A 24,740-nucleotide genomic window follows, 5' to 3' on the forward strand; every position below is an offset into this window, starting at 1 on the left:
TCAAATGAGTCTTATACATGGCATTTCTAAATGTCTTAACAAGCAGTTCTGGATGTTTGGTAAAGCACAAGGTGTGGGTGGACAGAATTATCAAATGTATATATCACACATTATTATAATAAACCGGTGGTCAAGTATGGAAGTGTAGAATGGGGCAAAATTGCTGCTGAACTCTGTTCAAGCTAATTAGTGCTGCTGCACGGCAGAAATACCCAGCTACTTAAGGCGAAATGGAATTATCACATGGCATCTTGAATTTACAGACAGCATTTGCTTCTCTGAAAACACAAGGCTATGTGCTTTTTGTCAAAAAGTTAAAGGATTTAAATCTTTGTGATTGTACTCGTGCAGGGGTGGCCAAGATTTATCTTGAAGTGGTGATGTCATGTAACATTGCATCCCTTTTGTGAACAGCTTCCATTAAATTTCTACTTAAGAACTGGGTTGAAGGATGATTTAAAATGTTATTGGTTTCTGCTTGCTTCTGCAACAGAAGGCCCTTAAGGAAAAAGTGACTTACAGTAATTCTCAGTAGTACATGCGTCGTGTCTGGCTTGTCATAAAATAAAATATTTTTGTAGTCTTCTTCCCTTCCCTAAGCAGTTCCCACAGTTCATAATGTTCTCTCAATACCTGCCCTACAAGGGGGTGGTAAAAAAGGAGGTTAAGATTTCTGTAGTCCCATCTACAAGGATATACAATAAAGTTTTTGGTTCCCCTCCCTAACAGCAAGCAGTTTTTCTGCCTGGGGAGGTACAATGTATTTATATTTATCTGTGTCTCCCTTGTGCAGCCAAGAGATCACGAAGAAATTTCTGTTCATTTGTGAAATCTGAATGTGGCATTGTGAATACGTGCCTCGGATTTCCTCATTACAATATTTATCATTTTTCCTGAAAGTTTCTTTCCCCTGGTGAATTGTTCATCCTGTAGAATAAGTCAGCTATTTCCTGTGTATCAGCATAATGTAATTTAATCTCGCCGGGTAGTACTTTGGACCCATTCAAAAGCTTTATATTTTTTGTAAGTTGGTTGAAATTTAGAAACTTCACTCTCCACATTTAAATAGTTCTTCCTAGTGCAGTACAAGACTGGAGATGCACTTGTGCGGCACCCACCCTGCACCACTGTGATGGAGGAGCAGTAAATGAAAAGAAAAATTGTCCCTGGTCAACCTGACCTCTGTGAATGTTACATTCGCGCTTCAGCAGCGCGGTGAGTAGGAGCACTGGTTCCTGCGATTGCTTCTACTTCGTGTAGAATTTTGTAATTCGAACACAATTTTGAATTGCTTTGTCTGTCAGAACATCTTTGCTTTTTATTTGCTGTCAGTGGAATTTATAACTACAGTTGAACTTGTAATACCAAGTTGGAGCTCATAACGCCAACTATAGTTAGTGCTTCCCATTGGGAGACTGTCTTCAGTTGCTGTTAAGCAGCTTGCTAACACTGACATTTTTCCTGCCGAGTAGCTGAATTGGACTGAATTTATTTTGGGAAGATTCTGTTAAAATTCAACCAGTTTCAAGGAGGAGATTAAAATTATGTTGCATGCCTTTTAAAAATCCTTTGTTCTTGCGAATCCTTTATTCTTGAGTGGGAATGCTGTCAAACAGGGATGCAGTAATAGGCAGATGTCTCTGTATCAGTCCAGCAAGAATCAGTGCCCGGTTTAACAAATGGCTGGGGACAGGAGCAGATCTTGTCCTGTTGATGCTACACGCAGTGATGCACTCTTGTTGTGAAGAGAGGCATTAATTAGAGTACAGAGGGTTCAAAAGTTGGATGGGGGTGGGGAAGAAGGGAGTGACCTGGAAGAAGGAATTGTCCTGGACAAATGGGCGGGTGGTGGAGACCGATTTTTGGCAGGACAAGGTGCTGGGGATCTTTCGGTGCCTGGACTCTGGTGTTGTAGCAATGCATGTGACAGAGGGTCGCAGGGGCAGCCCGGATTCTTGTGTTTCCAAAGTTTTTAACACTTGGCCTTGTAACCGCAAAATGCTGTTACTGCACATGCAATGTTATTGTTAGGCATTTGAGTATATTACTTGGAAGAAGTTGTCATCTACAGCAGAGGTGCTTTGTAAGAACTTAAGATGTATAACAAATGCAAAGAATGTAAGCGGTTACAGTTGGATAGAGGAGTTTAAAAACAAACAGGAAAAAACATCCACCCCAGGATTTTTCCCATCTGTTCCTTTGCTCCACATGTTCCTCACCTTGATCCTATGTAGAAGAAATGGGGAGTTAAGGGCGGGCTTCTGAGTGGCTGTGATTCATAACACATAATTCAAATAAAAGCTTGCAGATAAGATCAGGATTACTCCTTATGTGTAGAACAAAAGAAATTATTCAATTTTTAGCAAAGTTGAGAAATAATAAAAAAAAAATCCTTAGTTCTAAGAAACAATGTGTTTTTGTCACATCGTTAATGCTAATGTTTTCATGCTTTAAAAGGGTCAGAAGACTTTCTGTTAAGTAATGAGTGATAATAATTGAATTATGTGGCTTTTAATGTTTCCTTGGCTAATTTACATGCCATCTATTCACAAAGATTTTGGAGTTACAATTAATATTTTTTTCAGATAAGGGTTAACTGCCATTGATGAGTGAGTTGCGTGAAAGATTTGACCTTTTTTAGTTTGTCAATACAAATACATTAAATGTCAAATGGACAGAGAAGGCTATGGCAGTCACCATTTGTGTACTCTGATGGGTCTTGCATTCTGTGTTAAAGATTTCTCTATAGAGGAGGGGAGCACTCTAATTCTACGCAGTTTGTTGCCACTGGATTTGTAGCAGGGGAGGTTGCTGTCTTAGTGGGTTGATGCACTGTAGTGTGCTTTCCTTATCCTGAGTCGCCTGTGCTGGGACAAACTGTGATCTTCACTCTCTGTATGAAACACACGTGCATATATGAGCCTGCAAAAGAGTTTAAACAGTGAAGAAACAAAGTGGGCAGTGTATCGCCAGCAAGATAAAGGCATCATGTTCTGTTTGGCATTTCTTTTGGAGGCCTATTCAGAAAATGGCTATATGCAGACAAAGGGAGAAGCTGTGAGTACTGTCAGATGTATGATTATTATTTTTTTTTTTAGATAACTAAAAATAAACTAACTGATACAATGCGAAATTGCAAGGTTTCATTTCAAGTAAACACACACTTACTATTGTCTAACCATGAAGACAAATGTGCTTTAATTGTTTTTGTATTTGTACACTACTGTTACTTGTTGATACTTAACAGTGCTTCTCTCTTCCCCCCAATGTTTGATACAAGGCTGAAACACAACCTGCACCTATGAAGACTTCTTATCCAAAAAGCTGCTCATTGGGCAATTATGAAGCTATTAAATGCTTGATTTTTTTCAGCTAATCCCCCTTTTTCGTGATTTAAGGTCTGTGAAAGCCCAAACTACTTCCCAGGGAGTGGTTTGGGAGTCCCTGGGATGTTACAGTCTTGAACTTTCCAGGGCTAGTGGTCTGTTTCTTTTTCAGACACACAGTACGTGCATCACCTTTGTGCTGAAATAAATACCTGTTTATCAGCTTGAGTTGTCAGAGTTTGAGAGGTGAGGTATGTCTTTGTTGTTTAAGACCGTTAAACAGCTAAAGAATAGAGCACAATTTCCATCGGATATGGTATTAACTGTATTTCATGGAATTAGCTTTTTATAAGAAGATACTTTGTTATTTGTGCACATACGCATGTTTGGTGGTGTTTGAGTTTGGTTTTTTTTTCAGGGCATGCTTTCTTCATTGTATTTGGTTGTTTTTTCAACTTTTTAATTGAGGTATTTACAATATAGTTATTTTTGTTATAGTGAACTGTTTTATTGTTTCAGAAGTGAATGAATCATATATTCTGGCTTATTTTTTCCTGGCAAATATTTTTCTTTAATGATTACTCAGGCTAGCTTAAGCTGTACAGATGAATAATACTTGAAATACAAGTATCTCATTCATCATTTCAAATGTTACAATGAAAAACCTTGTGGAAAAAAAAAATATATAGGTCTTTTTTCCTTATAGTTGTGAGAACAATGCCTTTACAGGGGACTGGACTGGCTATGTAGCTGTTGTAGGGCAATGAAATAATGCTGCTGCTCAATTTTGTTACTTGTTTCTGACTGCGCCCCCGTTTCCTAAAATCCCAAGACCTTGTTCTGTTTCCTAGGTTCCTCTCCTCTGTCCTACCTGGAAGGACAGGTGCTGGCTCTGCAGCTGTGGGTGCAGCAGGTGGTTCCAGATCCGTGCCCCCTTTGCAAGGGCAGGTTGGCTGCAGTAGATAAGGAGTTACTGGGGTGGGGAGAGGATGTTCTGCAAATCCCCAAAGGGTTGCTCCAGTTGCCTGTAGACAGGCGCGCCCTGTGTGTAACTGCATCATAGCAATCTGCTCACGCAGGTTTGCTGCATCACTATCAGCTGCTCAGAATTGTTTTTTCCCTGCACCCATAAATTTCTTGTGCTTTGTTTCCTCTTGTTTTAGGAACTTGCTGCAACTTTTCTCATTCATACTATGCATTAGCAATGCTGTTTGTGCTCTTTCATGCAGTCCTCCTGTATTTATATTCTAGAAGCAATCTGTGCTACGTATAGTATAAACCATTTCCCACTCTTTCTGCTGTGAAATTTGTGCTCTTGACATCTCTTACTTATTTTACAATTGTTTTATTTTTTTCCTGTCTGAAACCAGTCAAGTCATCATCCTGTTTTGAATGTTGCATGGGTATTGTTGTGAAGAAGGACGTTAAGGGTTGATCCTCTGCTAGTCTACAAGTAGTTTAATTTAATTTTGGCAACAAGCATAGCAGCAGAGAAGGGTAGGGTGGTGTGGAACCTGCTCAGGGTAAATGGCCTTTGCATGCTGAATCCCAGTTTCTGAATGGCATTCCCAGGCCCAGGTGGAAGGGTCCAGGTGCGCTTCCTCAGGTGCGCAGCGTGAATTCACAAAGTCAGGTCTGAACACTGGAGATCAGTAAGCAGCTCCACAGCCCCCTGAAAATGCAAAAGGAGAGGGGAACGTAAATACTCCATATTTTTTGTTAGCAGAGTGGATACATTCTTATACTTTTGTTGATTACACTGAGTTTTAAAATATCTGGAAGAGTAAGTATCAAGAGAGCATCTAATATGTGGGTATGTGTTCCTGCGAACACAGTGAGCTTTTTAAAGTGCAGTAGGAGTTCTGGGCAGTGTATACAACCTGAAAATAGCGAGTCTACTTTTTTGCATCCATAGAACTGATTTATGTAACCTAGAATGTAAAGACTAAAGTTCTGGTAGGTTTTGTTTAGGAGTAAAAATGTCATACACAAATTGTTTTTTCATGTTTCCTAGATTCTCTGTAGGTAGGTTTAAAAAACCCAGAAAACAAGCAAAACAAAACCCCCCACATATTTTCTCTGTTGCCCCTACCCTTTTAAACTGCTGTCCAGACAAATATTTGTAAACAGAAAGTAATGCAGATTCTTTTGCATGCAGAAAGCCCTGGGGAAAATAAGGAAATGTTTTAGTGTGTGTGAGGTGTTTAATACTTTGTTTTGCTCTGATTTGTCCTTCAAAGAGCTGTGGAGGCCTGCCTGAAAAACTAGAATATGCTCCCTGTGAGCTTATATTACCTTTGTTTAAAATAGTCAGACCTCTACTGCTGAAACTCAGGAATTCATGGACAGAATGACTAGAACAGCAAATATGACTTTAAAAAAAAATATGGTTATTGGATAAACTGGTATGAGCCCAGCTGCTGTGGATAAATTGATTTTGCTGTTGCTTTAAATCTATGGTGTGTTGGTATTTTGGCAGAGTAAGAAAAACAAGGATATTAGAAAGTAATTTACTGCCCTGGGATTAGTAAAGAGTGTTCTGTTTCTATGACTGGGGCAGAACAGGATGGTTTAGATGTGTCTGATAAACAGGACGAGGTCTAGTCTGACAGCTGGCAACAATAGCTTTTGCTCAAAGTCAGGTGTACTAAATTAGCAAATCTATTACAAGGATACAGGAGAAATCTCACAGAAGACAGCCTTGTAGGCAGAAGTGTTGCCAAATGGGAAATGATTCATCGTCTCTGAATGGGATGAGCACTGAGCAGAAGCAGTTTAAACCTCAGACTGCTTTGGCTCATAAACCACCAAATATGCGATTAACGCTTTATCTTCTCCAATCCTGTGTTTTTTATTGTCTCCTGAACAACAGTCTATATTTAGGATCAAAATCTAGGAGACTGGCTGGTTTGTTCTAGTTTCTCTTTTGTAAGTTTGAGTGTGTTCAGGTGCTTATTGAGTTTTAGCTAAATCACAAACTGTTTGCATGCATCCTAAAAGCACTCTCATCTTGTGACCCTTTGGCAGTATCACCTTTTAGTGAGGACTGTTACGTGTCTGGAATGCAAGCATGACATGAGTGATGCTGGAGAACTTGGTGAACTGACTAAGTGTAGTTTATTTGCTTGTAGTGAAAATGCACGATTGGCTGGGATGTAGTTTAATGCAGCATGCCAGTTCTAAGATGATCACTGCATTTTGATTTTTTCAGTATCTTTAAAACTTGCATCTATTGAACATTGACAATGCCATTCATAGTCTACAGTGCACAAAGATAAACAGGAAATATGTTTGTGAATTCTTAAATTTAGTTAATCAATGCAGGAAGGAGGTACAGATTACAAAGCTAGTTGGAGGAATGTAAAGGGGGAAGAGGCTTGTGCCCCCTTTGTTCCTTCATTGTTCATGTAGCTGAACACAGGTTTAGCATGTCTCTGGTCTTGTTTTAATATAAAATGTCATACTGGCTCTAAGATACATAAACGATAGATAAACTAAATTAATTAGGTCATTGGAAGGTGTTTTAGTATTAGTAATTGAGATGTAAGGAGATGTGAGAGGAAAAATTATCTTGCTTGGTAAGTTAATATATAGTTTAGCAAATAATTGTGTTGGAGGGGGGCCCTGGGATAGCACTCACTTAGCCCCTTGGATAGCCCAACTGCTGTGTGCCTAGGAAATGGATGTAAAGATTCCTCTGGAAAACTGGGTCTGCTCTTATCTCGCATGTGCAACCACAGTAGAAATGGTAGAAATCAGGAGAAGCGATATTTAGTGTAATGCTTTGGGAGTGGAACTGCAAGAGGCTGAGGGTTTCTTGTGAAAGGCACCGGAGTAAATGAGAGATTTCCATTGCTGTGTCCCCTCAAAATCCCCATTGTGTCCACTCAGACTTTCTGAAGCTCAGAACTGGTGTCTGAGGTCAATGGAAATACTTGCATGCTCATTACATTTGAAAGCCATTCTGCCTTTGTAGACGTTTAGTAATAAAATATCCTCTAACTTCTTGGAAATACCTTCCTGGATTTTTATCCATTTGCTGTGCTGCTAGGAGTGTCGATTCACAGTGTTACAATTTTTACATTAATGTAATCAGCTTTATGTTCCTTTGTCTCTCACCTGCTTCCTATTATCTTTCTTAGTCTTCACTCTCTACTGCTTACTGTCTTCTACCATGTGCTTCTCTTTCTCAAAAAAATTACTCTCTTTTCACCACTTGAACACTGCATCTTCCCAAAAGACTTCTGAAGTTGTAGTTTAAATTGCATGCTAAGCTTTTTTGGACAAGATTTGTTATTTCCACATATTGGCGTGTTGTTTCATCTGAATCTCTTGGTGTTCTGTTTCTTTAAAATCCCTTTTATATTATTTCTTACTAGTAGTATATAAATTGTACTGATTTGAGTAAATAATTTAAGCAACTTGTGCAAAACCAAAGCAAAACAAGGAAAAAGAGGCTTTAATGTAAGTTGCTTTATTTCTGTTGAAATAAATAGGATTGCTCATCTCTTCTTAAGAAGCAGCAGCTTCTTAAACTGGATTTGTTCTGCGGATCACATCTGTTTACACAGGAAAACTAAACTGAATCTGTTCATAATAAAGCGCTGCAATAATGTAACTGCATCAGTTTATAAATTGTATAGTCTGTTGATATAATTATCTCCTGGGGATGAGGCTTTGTGGCTATCTGATGGGGGGGAAAAAGACTGGACTGAGGTACATAAGAATTTTAATGTCTGAATAGTGATGTTATCTTGGCTTTTCATATGTACTTTCTTTAAGCAGCTGGTGTTCTTCTCACTTCTGTGGTATTGCATTTCTGCAGGTAGAGACAAAATTACTTCATCAGAGGCATGAGCTTAGTAACCAGGTAAAGGTGTGTGTATAGTCCACACATCTTTCTGCTGACCATGGTGTTTGGTTGTTTTGGTGGGTTGGTTGTTTTTTTTTTTTTTTTTTTTTTTTTTTTTTTTTTGGCAGAAGCCAAACTGTCAAGCTCCAGAGACAGTGAGAGGCAGATCCCAGAGTTGAAAGCATTCCACTGAAACCGGTTTCCCCCAAAAAAGTAAATATAGGGACATTGTGCTTAAATATTTCAGCTGCATTAAAGGAGAAAGAAGCAGGATCCACATACCAGGGAGACAGATCAGAATCCATGTCTGAAGTTGTGGATATTGATGATAATGCAGGAGGATGTAAAGAGTGCATCGCTTACCTGTATTCCCCCATATAATACTGGTTTGGTACATCAGGTGGTAGTAATAAAACAAAAGTGTGCTGAACTAGGAGTTTAGATTCGGGGTGGGTGCTTAATTAGTGATTTTTGCTAGTGATAGCGTCAAAATCATGAGCCTCATGAACTCTTTAACGTGAAGTTTTATTAGGGAATGATTTTTTTAAAAATTACTCAAATATTTCAAGTCATGTATTTGAAATGCCAGAATTGACTTCTCCCACCCCCCAACAAGAGATGTTACCTTGGCTGTTGTCATGTTTTAAAAATTGTTTCTTATAAAGCTGCTGACAATCCTTTTGTTAGTGTTGATAAAATTAATATTTACAGCTTTTTGCCAAACAGTGGCATGGGAATTACAAAGGGTAAATTATGTGCATGCTTTTGGTGTCTTTCTTTTTTTTTTCTTTTTTTTTTTTTTTTTGGCGTGTGTATGGGGTTCTTTTCCTTTTGCCTCTTCCCAGAAAAGCCCCAGCAGTAGTGGTGTCCTCCTAGGATTATGTCTGTAGCGGAGACAGAATCTTGAGCCTTCCTGTTTAAATGAAGCGTGTGACTATGTCCTGATGGAGACGGCATTGGTCCTGCAGGCTGGGAAGCTGCTGGTATCTACAGTTCCTGATACCCGGGAGCCTGGGCTCGTTGCAGGTGCCTCTTGTCTGAAGCACTTTTTAAAATTCAGGGCATTTTTGTCTGGTTGGTAATTAGATCATGAATTTCTTTTGTTGTTGCCTCTAGTATAGATCATTCAGAGGGTGGAGAGTTTTACTGCAGTGAAACAAATCTGAGGGCTCTGCTTCTTGTTAGCGTGTTTTTTCCCCAGCACATTTTCAGAGGTGCATGAAATACATCAGGCAGAACAGAGCTGTAATTTGTTTCTCCTGTAAGCTTTTTTCCCCCCACCCCTGTTCCTATCAAAATAAGCTGAGAAATGTATGGGTAAATTTCCATGTTACCTTTTTTTATTTACCCATCCTCAGGGGAAGAATCCTGTGCTCTCTTCAGTACTTTGCAAGTTGGTAATTTTGGACTAATCACTTCTGTCTAAACTGGGTCTTGGTTAAAAACTAGCAGCTGGGATTTCAAACAAGTCTTTAAGGATTGAGGTAAGACTTCAGCACAATGATTTTTTTTAAGAGTTTGAGATAAGAGTACCCCCTTTCCTTTCCCTGAGCTCTTAAATGCTATTTTATTCCTGTATTTCTAGGATAATTGAGTTAATGCTCGTAATAGTTCACTCACACTTGCACATAATAACCACCTCTGCAGGTTTGAGATCAGTTGATCTTGGTAATGTTAATTTAACTTAAAGGTGGGTTTTTTTTTTAATGGGAATTATGTTTTTAATACTGCAGGAAGGTTAAAAAAAAAAAAAAGAGAATCATACAACAAATACAACAGCAAAGCTGGTGGGTTCATTTATCCTTAATGAATCTCTGTTTCTCACCCTGGTTTTGTTTACTGGAATACAATTTTATACTTCCTACAAATGTGAGAAACAGATGAGGTGACTTGGAAATTGGTCTGAAAATTGATCTTTGACTGCTGACATAAAGTATTCGAATAGCTTTTAATTTAAAGCTGTTGTTTGCTTGCTCCTACCCCAGCTGCCCAGCATAGTTCAGTCTGTGAGCGGTGTGTTTGTGATGACTTTGTGGTACAGTGGTGGGGTTTCAGATGAGGAACGGGTTAGATGTGAAGGTTGGGCCACTTTGGAGTAGGGTGGAGAAGTGGAGTGAAATTTCTAGTGTATGAAAGTTAGGGTTAGAAGCATCCTGGCTGGTCTGAGAGGCTCCATCCACACTGAGCCAGGAAATGCAAATATTCGCAATAGCCTTTGTTTTCTTAGTTTCCCACGTGTTACTTCTTCTTTCGCACTGTTTGAGCTGTGACTGAAGCCTTCGTTTACATGGAGCCCTGATGGGGATCGTTAAATCCTGTATCATTCAGATCTAATTTGTATATTTGATATATAGCTAAAAAGAGGCCAAACAAAAGCAACTTGGTTTTGCATCTACATATTCAATTTCACAGGTTCAAACGTGAATATCCATAAAAGAGACTTGTAAACCTTCATGCTAAGATTTGAAATGCTTGGGGAGGGTTGCTACCTTCCTTGCAAAAGTGGCAGCATAATTTCTTTCCTTTACCTCTTGACAGGCGTATCAAATAAACTGGACACATAATAGAGTTGGTGACGTGTGTGGCAGTAAGCCCATCACTGAATGAATCTAGGAAATGTGAATGCATTAGTTGCTTGAAGGAAGAATTCAATGGTGTGGGGGGTTTTGTGTTTTGTTTTACTTTTGACTTGGAGTGGAATAAGGGAGGAGAAGTGGAAAAGGAAGCCTTTTGTTTACAGTAAAACAATACTGTGAAGTAGACATCATGATGTTAAAACAGGAGTCTAAACATGGCAAATCTAGGCCGACTCCATCTGGCCGTGTCCACAAGTCATTCAGACATCCCTGGCACAGACTGCTGGAGTCTTGAGTCGCTGTCGTGTCATCTTCCCCTTACAGGAATTTAAAATAGCCTTGGAGATTCTGTCCCAGAATTTTATTATTGCACGAGATGAATGATTTATTGGATTAACTGTTTATATTCAGTGATGCAATGCATCTTTATTAACACTTCTTCTGTGCTAAATGTGTGATTTTATTTTTTTTTCCCATCTTGAATTTTAATTTCCAGGAGTTATATTACATGCAAGTAATACGGGTCTAGTATTCTAGCCTCCGGTCAAAGCACAGCCTACTCTTATAGGCAGGATTTAGTACAGTGAATTTGTTGGAAAGAAAAATGTGCTGTTACTGTATTAGTTTCTGGTATATTTTGCAGTGATCCAAAGTGTATCGCATTATTAGGACATTTGCACTTTCCTGTTTGTTATTTGAATGCAGGTGATTGTGGTTTTGTTTGTTTAGTCCCAGAGGAATAATTTTGATTTGTTGAGACTCTTGATTTCTAACTGACAGTGCTTTTAAGCAGGTGCATGTGATCCTTTGAAATGGGTTTCATTTTACATGCAGTATATTAAGGATTTAGCATCTGGCTTGTGTTGAACTTGCAGAAACGTGTTTATGGGACAATTTAGAATTTTAGCAATTATAAAAGGAAATTCTTGTTAGAAGTGCTTTTTTAGTACTAAGATAATCCTAATGCATGTTTTAAAAGAGGTTATTTTAAAGCTGTCTACCTTGTATTTGGACATCAGCCTAGCAATAATGCTTTTTATATGTCACTTAGAACTAGTGTTGAATTTATTTTGGTTTTTTTTTTCAACCTGACAGGTTAGTATTTAGTAGCACTTGAAAAATTCGTTATTACTTCTGAACCGTTCTGATGCGTATTCCTACTAAGGCAGTTAGAATTGGTACATGACGCTGAATTTGCATTAGATTTAAACTAGGTTTATAATTTTGAAAGAGAATTACAAGTTAGTTTCCAACCAGCACGAACTGTAAGTGTACGTGGTTAAGATAGCTGTGCCTGTTGAAGGAGTTACTGTCCCTTCCAAGTTGTTCTGGCGCCCATAGCTCTGGGGGCAGAAGGATCATGTTCTGCATTTCCTAATTCACATTAGAAAAAGGTATCTAGATGAAATAGCTAAGTGATGGTGGTTTGAGGTTTGCCTGGCTGCTCCAGAAGGCAAGTGCTTACACTTACTCTTTCCTGCTGGAGAACCGTGCGACTAGGGGGTGGTGGAGAGTGTTTACATTTAATCCGATCGAGCAGAGTGTGTCTGAGATCAGCATCAGTTTGTACGATGTCCCTGGGTGAACTGGGCTTCCCCATGCATGTCATATGGCACCTTCATCTTGGTGTGTGCCACCCCTGTACTGGTCCCAGAAGAGGGTGGTGGTTGGAGTTTTAATTTGGGTAGCACTGAATTTCAGATTAAAGTTTTGGGGAGAAAAAATTAAACCTTTTTAAGAAGGGCATGCCAGCCACTGTGTTTGTACATGTTTTGTACCAATTCTAGTTCAGAGCTCACTGGGTTATTCCAAATTACTGCTGGTTTGTGAGACTCAGAAAGAGAAGAGCTGTCAATAAGTAAAATAGAGCAAGAGAAATGCTTTTTCCAGTTTTAATTCTATGCTTCTGAGTGTGCTTTGGGATATAGAAAAGAAAACTTCATCTGAACGTTTCTGAAAACCTGAAGAGTGCTAGCTGGCTGTTTTGGTATCCTGATGGCAAAATCTGCTTTTTAACCTTTTTTTTTTTTTTTTTTTTTTTTTCCTTTAAAAAAAAAAGTTAAAATAATAAATGTCTGGAAGGCAAAACAGACAAGAGGAAAAAACCAGCCATCTGCATTAAAATGAAAACATTGGGGGGTGGGGGTGATGTGTTTTGGTTTTAGAGCTGAAAAACTCCCAGGTATGGGGTGCACTTCTGTGGTACAGGGTTGCTGTCTGGGCAGCAGCCTGGCTAACCCTCGCTCTGCGGGTGGCGTGGCCGCAGGGTAAGTCAGTGCAGCTCCTGGAGCCAGTGGCCAACTAATCCATCTGCCCAGAAGGTTAATTTTCTGTGAAGCCAGTTCAGCTTCCTGCTCTACCTTGCATCCATACGATTGCTAGACCTGATCTGGGAGAGGAACAGCGGCAGCCCTCTTTATTGTTAGGTGCAATATGAAACTTGCCAGCATGCGTTGATCGGTGACCATGGGTAGAGTGATGGTCAGCTGCTGCGTTCTTACCCATTTTATGTTTCAATACCTTCTTTACACAAACCCCTGTGCACCTGTAAAACATGTATTTGTTAGGTTTACCTGTCTTTGTGTGTCCCTTCTTGATGATAATCCATTGCATTCTTCTAAAACGCATGAATTTCATTAACTGAAAGTAAATTACGAGTTTATGATCATGTTCTGTCAGTTTGTTCATCTGCAGAAAGAAACACCTTTCAAAGGAAATGAAAACTGAAAGGAAATGAAAGCTAAAAAAAATTTAAAATAAAAGTTCTCAAGAGAGGTTAATTGTAAAATGAAATTTTATGTGAATAGTTGAGATAAACAATTTTATTTCCAAACCTTTGTTGAGGAAGTTAGCACCTGAGCAGCTGTATTTGCAAATCTGCATGGTGTTATTTACAACTCTTTGTTCGATGAATAGTTGAAGACCTCCTGTTTTATATCTTCTCATGTGGGAATTTAGGCAGGTCCAAGGAGGGGAATGCATGCAGAAAAATACAAGTTTCTCGGTAGCATGCCAACAATGGAAGAAAACAGTAGGAATTGTTAGAAACATTTAAAGTATTGAGCCGTACTGCTGGAACCTGTGCACGGTGTGCTGTTTGCCTGTTGCAAACGTTTGTCTAAAATAAATTTACCAAGAGTTTTATACAATGTGGAGAAAAAGTATGTCATGTCAGCCCTCGGTTTGAACACCCCAAACAATTCTGGGGTCCCAGGGGCAGCCATCGGAAGGCGAGGAGGGGTGTGTGTGCACGTTCATTTGTCTCCTGTCTCTCCCTCCCCCAAGCAGGCTCATTCCAATCAGCAGTGTAATTGGAATGCAACCACAGTCTGGAGGAGGAAGGGGAATTTTTGGCAAGGAGAGGCAGAGCAGTTGGGAGCTTTATTCAGATTAAAGCATAGATGACCATTCATTATCAGTACAACACACATTAGCAACAGCACAGCATTGTGTTTCTACAGCTGGGACTTATTTTAGTGATTGTATTGCACTGCGTATTACATGCAAACAACTTGGGATCTGATCACAAAAAGCAATGCTAATGGCTTTCATTAAAAGATGGTGTTTCTGTAGGGGGGAAAAAAAGACTTCAAAATGAACTATTGTGGTAACAATTGATAGGCAGCCTGTCCTTCTCCTCACTATCCCGTGTGTTACATATGTTCTGGAGCAAGAACTTTTTTTGGGGGGAGGAAAAACCCTTGGGGAAAGAAAAAAAACACCAAAAACCCAACAGGAATTAGAATGTTAAAACTGTTGGTTGGGTTCAGAAGGCTGAACTAGTTCTTCTGTGGTGATGACACGTGAAAAGCCAGAAGATTAGTAAACATAATTCTAGCTTTGGACCCAGCCCTTTTCTTCCCCCTGTAAACTCGGGGCTGCCTGCTGACACAGTGTTGGTTGCTTACGGGTGTCTGACATGATGTGGGAGGTGTTCTCTTACTAAGTCACGTACCGCGTATTAAATGTGTTGATTATGTGTTTCCTTCTGCCTCTTCAGCTGGCGTGCTCACTTCCGTGGACATTCATGATTGCTTTTTATTTTCTTACCTGTCTTCCCCTGTCTTTCACTGATAGTATTGACGTCTCTCCAACAATACACACATGTAAAAATTACTTTCTTAAGAAGATAGCTTAAGCAATATTCTTTTTTAACATAGAAATTTAAACCCCAATGTATTTCTCTTGTGATTGTCTACAGCTGTAGCCCTGAGGTACTTGTACGTCGTGTTGCTGGGCACAAACACATTTAAACCTTGTAATTGGTCATAAATCAAGACACGTTATAACAGATAGATTAGAGTGTGCAAACATACAGGGAACGTAACACTAAAATGTACCTGTGAGGTAAAGTAGTATTGTTCCTGTTTTGCAGGTATGAAGGAACGTGGTGAACAAATTGGCTATGAACAGTTTGGCTTAAGTTGGAAATACTCATGACGGTTGAATATGAGATCACTACCCTTAAATGCCCAATTTCCTTAAATTCAGATAATGTTTTCTTTCTTCAGGTTGCCTTCCTCAGCACTAGGTCTGTTACCCAGCCATTGAAGGTGAACAGGATCATTGGGCTCTTGGATCATGTCTAAGATGGGATGATTCTGTGAAATCTCATAGATCTTTATCGCTTTTTACTTGTTTTCATTGCAAGCTTCCTACAATGGCACTCTCTACTCTGTGTTCTTCTTCCCTTTAAGTATGGAGACCTTGTGTTACAGATATACATACTATTCTGGATTAAACATACTTTTTAATACAGATATAAAATAGTGGTAATGTGTAACATAGGATACCTTCCATAACAACAGTTCGATGTCATAAAAAGTTTGATTTTTCTGTAAAAATGGTTCCAAAGTAAAAAGCAGTAGTAACAAGAGTTTTCGGTAGCTAGCAAAAAGAGTAAGAAGAGTTCAGAAAAGGGGAGAAGTATTTATCTTTCTATAAAATTCATATTTTCAAGCATCATTATTCCTTTCAGTTTTTTTGTGGGTTCAGCCAGTTATTTCATCCCCCTCTAAAATTGCATGTAAATTTTAATAGCTAACATATAAATGAGATTACAGGAGTTTGGGGATATTAAATATTTGCATTTACTTGCAATAGTTAAATTATTTTTCAGTAAACCATTCTTTTGTCAGTCACTGGAGTAATAAATCAGAAAAAGGAAATTGGCAAGCGTGATTCGCTGAATTCCTATTTTTGAGTATTAGAGAACTATATGTAGCAAAGCTGTCATGGAAGGAGTCTAGGTAGCTTATAATACTATGCTCTTTTCATGTTTCTCTGAACTGACCTGAGTAGCATATGTTAGAATGAGATCATAAGGCATGATAAAAAGGTATTTGATGAATGTATAGTATGTAAAACTGATGTGCGTGTTTGTCTTGGCACGTATATATTGTTCCTTCATATTGGAATATTAATGTTCTCTTTTCTGTAGACTACCCAGGAAGTCTGTAATACATACAAAACATAGCTATGCACTGACTCATTGATACTTTGTAATAAATATTTTATCTACATACGTGTACTAGAAGCCATTAATGTCTTTTGATGATGCACTTATGGTACAATGCTCCCTCCCCCCTTTTTTTTTTTTTAAACCAGTGTCAGTATATACAGGCATTGGTTTGTATTCCAGGGTCTGAAAACCTTCAGTACAAGTTTAAATAGCTTAACTTTTTTTTTTTGTTTAAAAATAATTTGACTAAAAAATGTTTTAAAGCAAGCATGTACAAATAACAAATAACCATCTTCAGTGCCCTTGTTCCTCTTGAGGATCTATTAATGGTGCAACTACGTAGATCTGATAATGATGTGGGTTTGGGTCCAGAACAATTGGCATTCTAACTTTGTTTTGTCAAGGAAAATAAACCTTGCTATGGTTCTTTCTGTTTTTTTACTCTTTAGCTCAAATTTGACATAGGATAGTGGTCTCAAAGATAATGAAATCCCATGAGTTTTATGAGAATCATTGCCTGGATAAAGAGGAGACCCTAGCAGTGACCTCAAATGAGAGGAAAAAGCTGCAGCAAGAGATCCCGTGTTGCTAGACCGCTGGAGAGTCTGCGTGGGAGAGTGTCTGTCTAAATGCCCTACTGCTGGGAAAAGCCTCTGCTATAGCTTTCAGTCAACCATAAAACATAAATCCATAGGAAACCAAACTTCCGTAGTTTTTATTCTCAAAGAGCTATTAATCAGTTGGTTATCAGAATATGCAGGATAGGTTTTAATACAGTGTTGAAGCCATTAGAGAAGCGGTGCATAAACTCTGGTACTTTTCCCACCAATGGGAAAAGTTTTGTCCAGAAAAAGTCCTGAGATAGTTTAGGGCTCTGTGCATGGAAGAAGCTTGTTTCACTTAGAGTTGAGCTGATGCTCCTGGGACCTGGGTGTTTTCATCTAGAAATACCTGGCAGAGAGGGTGTTGTTAATGGAAGATTTCTCTGCGTCTCTCCTGTTTTGTTAACCTGACAAAGCCAGAGTGGGTTGACATCTGACTTTCCTTAAATGTGGTTACTAGAGAGGGAAATCTTGAGCCAAAAATACTAGTTTGTTCACTCATGGCTAATTGTTGGGGAAATGGTTATTAGTCTGTATGTTGTGCATGTGTCCAATCTTATAAAAATGAGACTGTGGTTAAGTTGCACTGGCAGGCTTGCTTAATATTTTGAAAAGAAGTGTTTATAATTAGTTAACCTTGCAATTTCTCCAAAGATTAGTCAAACCTACTTTATTTTGAACATCATACAATTCTGGGAACGTACAGTATGGCTTACTGTGCTATAGATTAATTTTGACTTAACTATCGGATTTAAAGCCTTTTGGCTTCACTTGACGCTTCCCATTTCTTCTAATGGGTGAAACTGTGCAAATAATTACATCTTTTTAAATATATTTAAATAAGTGGCCATCTATATAAGCATCTCTTTTACTGGAAGTTTTTCACCACAAGTTGAAAGGCAGCAGTGAGCAGCAACCAGTTTCAGTTCTTGGGCAAGTGGTGCCTGTTGACAGCTTGGGCTGGGGATACTCTTGGTGCAATAGCATCTTAAGGAATGGCAGAAGTATTTTTCTAAGTTTCTTGTCTTACCTGTTTCTTTTAAGGTCTTTTAAGTTGTTATCAATTGTATGGATAGAATAGGCTTTAAACTGCTGGGCACGTGGAAGTCTTTAGTGACTGTGGATTTTCATTACACCATCCTAAGGACTTTAACTGTTTTGTGGAGCAGTGATGTGATGGTCTGCATCCTATATGTGCTTGAACTCCAGGTATCAGAAATACCAAAAATGTTTGGTACTGTATTAGTACTTTACTACTGTTGACTGTTTACAGTGAAGTTATTGGGTGAAAATCCCTTAAATAGAGCTCTGCTTTAGGTTTACCATTATGTCTTTGAATGGAGATAAATAATTTTTTTTACCTTTATCATCTTTTAAAAATAACAAACTGCAACTAGAAAATTTTTTTCAGAGTAATGATACTGTTATTAGCACCCCCTCGCATCAAACTAAGGTGCTGAAACTTTTTCCTGGGAGCTTGAATGTACCTTTTCTGTGGTATATGTCAATGTGCAGGGGATTGTTACTGTGACTACCTGGAGTCATTAATAGGTGTCCCCTTTTGTTTTACGGAGGACCATAGTTAGACTCGAGTAGAGTTTTAGCTAGGTTTAAGAGTGCTGAATTCCTATGGAAAGCGGTTTCACTAAAATCAACATCTATATGAACGTTAAAATTGGGAAAACATTAATTCCATTGATTTAAAATAATATGCAACTTTGTGCAAGTATGCAGAACTATTCAGGGTGGTGCTTCTCTGCCCTGGCTGTGGATGTTGCTATGACAGTGCTCGTGTACTACCTCTGCTTAATTTTATTTGAAAAGATACTGTAAAAGAAATTAGAGAATCGGTGGCCCCCAGGATCAGTGGGGGAAGGCATGACTAATTTTGTTAGGTCTTAGGTGGTGTCTGTGGGATGCGCTTCTCAGATGCACTTTTCTGTCTTTGCATTTCCTGGTAGTAATAATATTGGCAATCTCATAAAAAAAAAATACCCCAGGGAATGATATACTGAGGAGTCTTCTGCAGCGTTGGTTCTAACCAAGTACCTCTTTCCCCCTCCCCTTTTTTTCCTTTCTATACTAGCTGTGGGAATTCATGTTTTCACTCAATACCCAAGAATCCTTTTGTGTTATCAGTAAATATTTTAATGTTTCACAGGGGAATCTAGTATTTCCTGCTTACTAGACCTGTGATAATAGATAAGCATATGTAGTTGAACAGTGTTGCATTTTGTGAGAAGTCTTCTGTGTGTACCTTGGCATCTTTGTATGAAAGTTGTCCTGTTTGACCTTTTATTTATTTTTATTTATTATTATTTTTATTCTATTCTCATACGGAGTTGTTTTCCCCTTGGTATTTTTAGCTGACAAATGCAAATGTTCCTCCCTTCTAATGTAAACAAAAAAGCCTGAAAAAATTACCCACTTCTACAAATAAAACGTATCTTTGGAGCCATCAAAACTCTGGCATTAGAAGTTAGTCTGCTCCACCCAAATGTTTTTCAGGTAAAAACCTATTTAGCTACCACACAGGATAACAGAAGTGCCTAGACAGCCTAATGCACTATTTCTTATCATCAGGGAAGCTTTTGCTGGTCTGTAGAACTAAATATAAGACCCTGCTTGTGTGACACTGCTGATTTTACTGACACAACTGTTAGTGCCACTATATGGCGAGCTACTTAGGAATGGTCCGGTTTCTTCATTAGGTAAACACTGAGTAGGCAAAACAATTGAGAATTATAAAAAATACAATAAAATTGCATGTGAAACTGTTCCCTGGGGAAATCACTACAGTATCACTTCCACTATAATCTATCTAAAGGTAAATTGCCAGAAGAGGACACTTCTGGCTCAGCTTTCAGGAATTATTTTATGTGACAATACAAATGATGTAGGAGCTCAATTAATTTACATTCATTTTATTTTGAGAAGGATTTTGTGTAATGCTGGGCAGGTAAAGTAACTTTTTATTTTTTTAAGTTGGGAATCAGCAACTTAATTTTGTATTTCTGTTTTTCTTACAGTACTGTGTGCAAAAAACTTGGTGAAAAAGGATTTTTTCCGTAAGTAGCTGTTAAGTTTTATACATTTATCGATGGGGTAAATATTATGGAAGTTCTGTACATCAGTGTTTGCACGTGATCACTGTATTAAGATATTTGATTTGAGGGGACCAGGTAGTTTTGTTTTCACGCCATTTTATTTCAGGGCTTCTAATTTTTTTTCTTAGGTGACACTTGTCACAGCTTCATAATAATAACTAAAATACTGACACACTCTCTGTTTTTGATGGGAGTGGGAAACAAATTTACTCTCAGGCAAATTACATGTTTTTCAATTAGTGCCACATATTTATTAAAATGTTTTTGGTGTAACAACTTTTTGTCTGGCAGATCTTAATTATTAACTAAGCTGCACATCTTCATTATTAATAATCATGTCATAATACTTACCTACTCTGAAATTATATTTGAATTAATTTTAATAATGTTTTGAAAGAAGTTCTAGGGGGTGGATGAAGGAGGCAGAAGGGGACGTCACCGGCTGTGCAGGTCTGCACGCACGGGCCGCCGGCCGCCTCCCAGCCGCGGGCAGGGAGGGTCTGAAAGATCAGGCCTGAACTTTGAAAAGAAGTTGAAGACGGGAACAATACAGAATTATATCATAGTCTGTCATTCCTCTAAAACTTGCTTTTTATCTGGATTTTTGAATTGACGGCAACACGCCTAACAAAAACCCCTCAAGACTCGAAATCTGTGATGCGTTCATGTCCTGAAGCACAAGTCTTGCAAGGTCCCGCTCCCCCTGCCCCGCGTGCTGGTGTTGGTGCTGAGCCGCCACCTGCTTGCTTGGCTCTGTCCCGAGTCACCTGGGGAAGGGGGACTGGGGCAGCACTTGTGCTACAGAAAATGGGAAAGCTATTTCACCACTCACGGGCCCTCAGAGGAGGGGAGGAATGAGCATGAGGGGAAAAAGGGACGGGGCCACATGGCTTCTGGGCATCCATGGTGGCACCATCCCTTTGGGTGTTGGGTAATAGGGGGTTATATATTATAAAATTGTTGCAGCAGAGCTAATAGTAGGCTGCTCTGGCCCTGCTGCTTCCCTGTCCTCAGCTGTGTAGTTTGGTGTCATCTTTGTTGATTGTTGATCAGCTGAACTGTGGTTTGGCGTTTCTGAGGTACGGAGCGGGCAGCAAATGGAGTAGGAAGCTAGCAGAGACCTAAGTGGGCCTCAAAAGCCAGTCACCTGTTACAGGCGGTGTCCTGTGATACCAGCAACAACCAGAACTGTGGTTGTAATTAATATTAAAAAGAGGAAGAATGTAGACCTGTTTTTTGTCTTTTTCCGAATTCTTTAGATGCTGAGAATTTACTCAGTCCTGAATTAGGAAGATTGAGTGTTCAGATTTCCACCCCCTGCAATGTGTGTGACTTACAAAGTTTTTGCTGGTCTGTATCTGTGAAATGGTTAGTTCAGCCTCTTCCTGCGCCTATATACATCAAGTTATTCCCATTCATTAAATGTGGCTCTCATTTATGAATAAAAGGGTACTTCAGGTAAAATACTAACCAAAAACAAATACTGTGTAGTGATACAGGACTTGAAAGCATCCTGATCCATTTGCTAGTTTTTTTCTTTTCCTCCTCTTAGGACTTCCTGATCCATTTGCTAAGGTTGTGGTGGACGGATCTGGCCAATGCCATTCTACAGATACTGTGAAGAATACACTTGATCCAAAATGGAATCAGCATTATGACCTGTAGGTGGTAACAGTGATAACCAAAGGTTTGAAGTGGAATCCTCTAAAGTACATAGACGTTGTCAGATGTTCGTAATACTGTCCTATTTACAACTCGGAAAATGTCCCAGAGTGTATTAGTTTAAGTGAAAAATACATGTCTCAGAATACAACTTTCTTATTTCCCTCAAAATCCAAACACTACACTTGGTTTCCTAATGATGATGTCTGCAGCATGCTTTACATGTACCATAGCACTATTTTATTGTAATATTTTCATGTTAACACTTGTGTAAAATGAAGCAAATATTTGACAGTATTTCCCTCAAAATGCTCTTCTTTTCATGCGGTTTTTGTCTGCTGCAGTGCTACGGTGTCTTTTCTTCTGCGTGCCTTGTGTTCAGTTTTCTGTCCCAAATGTTGTTCTTGCTACAAATTATGTTGTTATCACCTGAGCATCTTGGGGTGCTTTTGAGCAATATAATCAGTATGGCATGTATATGTCATGTTTTTCTTCTGTCTTTCTAAAGCGTAGAATATTCTGTATAATTTATTAAAGCTTTTCTGTTTTCATATAGGTTTCTTTGTGTTTGTGCATGCTTTATTTTCCCTGTCTTTTATCCTTTTATTCTTTATCTTTTTCCTTGGGATGGAAGGTGAGGAAGAGAACAGTTTTGCCTCATTGTATTCTCCTTTCTTTCTAAGGCATTTTTCTGATTCTAACGTTTTTTCCCATGGCTCCATTCCCGATCTGTATTATTAGAAATTGTTTGAGCATGTTTACGTTAGCTTTGGCCATCACCAAACCTAGAGCAAATCAAGTATTAGTCCACAGAGAACTTCTCATCCCCCTTTTTCCCAGTGAAGAAAAGCAGCTTGATAGGTCTTTTAGCAGAATGTGGAAGGCCTGGTTTAAAGTGGTCTTGACCTAATCTTTTTTTGAATATCCAAGACTAAATATGTGAAGTCATTGTTCATAATGTCTTGGTGCAGTATAGAAAACATTTTCATTACTGCTTAACAGAATATCATTGGCAGTTTCATGAAATAACAGCACTTTCTCTGAGGAAAGCTGTAGCATTATAGTTTTACGATTCAAATTCAATCCAAGCTTAGATTCTGTGAGACATTAATTCATATTCATTAGAAAAATGGATATAAACCAAGTTGAAGTTCATTTAGAAGGAATGGCTTTTTTTTATTTAAAGAATTCTAAGTTAATTTTAGGGTTTTGATTATTAAACCTATCAAAATATTGATTCGTATAGAACATGGATTTCAGACCTCTGTCATTCTGCATCTTCTCCAGGATCAGGACCAGGATCAGACTAGAACTCAAAAAAAATCCCTGAAATGTGACCACAGACTTATATTTTTTTTTTAGTTAGGTTGGTTCCATTAATAAGCATTAATTCATGGCTTTACAGGGATAAAAGGAGAGTAAGGTGGAAGGTGCTGCCAGTGTGACTTGAGTGTAAAGCCTTCCTGTAACCTTTGGACAGCTAAGGAAGGGATGCTTTTGAAGAAGGAATGATGGGCCATCATCTGGCAGTTACCTGCTCTTGGATTCTGATTTGAAAATGTCAGTGGTTCCCTGCATCTTCCCCAGTATCTGCCAGTTGGGTCTTGGTGGTGTGACAATGCAAGCAGGCAGCTGGCAGGAGTGGGTTCTGTGGGTTGCCGAGTGCTCCATGGGCTAATGACTTGGAGACTTGGTTCCCTTCTGGAGAAAAGGAGGAGCAGAGGACATGGGAAATGAGAGAGGAAGTTAATATGCAGTGAGTAATGGAAAAAAATAGTAAAATCTTCAGAAAAAATTCCTTTTTGGTTACAATTTTCAAGGAAGGATGAAGAGAAGGTATTTTTACATTGTTTTATAGGACAAGTCATGGTTGCATCTGGATACTGTAGTTGTCTTAGCTTTGTGGCGAGGCTGTGGTTGCAGTCCACAGCATGTTATAACAAGCAGAGATAGAAATGGGGCTTCTGGTATAAATTTTGCTTGGGCAGATTTGGGGCATCTCTTGCTGAATTGTCCTAAGGATTTTAGACTTGCACAGAATTTTTTTTTTGGGGTGTTGGTGTTGTTGTTGTTGTTGTATGTGTTTTGGGCAAGGAGATCCCTAAAAAAATAGGTTTTTTTTAGTTAGGATATTATTTTCAATATAAATTGCTTGTCCTGTAGGCAAAACTGCTTTGCTTGCTTATGGCTTTTGAATTCCCTGATGACGGAGGTATGCACAGCATTTGTAATCCAAAGTAAAATTTAGCATTATGTCAGGCCTTGTAATTTGGAAATAATCCTTTCCCCCTCAAAACTTGCTTCATAATAATTTAACCCCTTTTACTGTCTTACCTTATTCCTTACTCTGGAAACTTTTTTCCATTTATAAACATCAGTCACCTAGTCTTCAATTCCTATTTAAAACAGCAGTAAAAATTGTTTTACTCTGTTTATGACTCATCACAGCCTGGCTTTTATCTTAAGGTAACTTTTTACTGTAATATACCTGGTGTCAGATCTCAACTATTCATCTGCACCAGATACTAGGATAATTAACTTTTACTTTTGAGGGAAAAATAATAATAAAATAATGGGAAGAGTAACCATCCTACTGCTAAGCACCTGATGGCACACCTCATAGGTTACAGAACTTAATCTTCTCATCCTTTTGAAAATAATAGGTGTGTTAAACTTCCTAATGTTTACCCTAACGCCAGACCATTGCATGGGAACGCTCGTCTCTGCCTTATGACGCTTCCCAGTGTTGCAGGAAATGCTTTGCACACCAAGCGTAACAGATGGAGTCTTGGTGGCAGCTTGCCTGCTCCTGCCACCACGCAGTGTAGGAAATCAACCAGAGGAAGGTGCAGTAACACAGAATTTTCTAAAAGAAAAATTCAGCCTTCCCCCACCCCCTGAAGGTTTCTGTTGGTTTTTAAGTAACTGTAATAGGCTTATGTGCAGTAAAACTGCCTCTTGGCTACGTTGGGCTGATTGAAGTGTCCTCAGCCTGGAATTTGTATAACAGGTTAACACTGCTGCTAATTAACAGTCTCGTGTATCATGTGATGGCATATGCAAATGGCACAGTAAGATGGATCTGTTGTGATATATTTATGCAATAATGTCTGAATTAAGTTGCTAATTCCAAGGGAATTTTGTGGTTTGCTAA

The 24,740-nt window shown here is 38.7% G+C and overlaps 1 protein-coding gene across 1 annotated transcript in view; it reads left to right on the top strand.

Annotated features, from left to right (window-relative positions):
• SMURF2 (SMAD specific E3 ubiquitin protein ligase 2) overlaps nt 1-24,740 on the top strand; it is a 66,537-nt gene that overhangs the window by 8,981 nt on the left and 32,816 nt on the right. The window contains exons 2-3 of the mRNA XM_056327371.1: nt 19,847-19,885; nt 21,477-21,585. Coding sequence (XP_056183346.1) covers nt 19,847-19,885; nt 21,477-21,585 — 148 coding nt within the window. The remainder of the gene's footprint in view (nt 1-19,846; nt 19,886-21,476; nt 21,586-24,740) is intronic.

The sequence above is a fragment of the Falco biarmicus genome, chromosome 1 (genome assembly GCF_023638135.1).
Source record: "Falco biarmicus isolate bFalBia1 chromosome 1, bFalBia1.pri, whole genome shotgun sequence".
Lineage (NCBI taxonomy): Eukaryota > Metazoa > Chordata > Aves > Falconiformes > Falconidae > Falco > Falco biarmicus.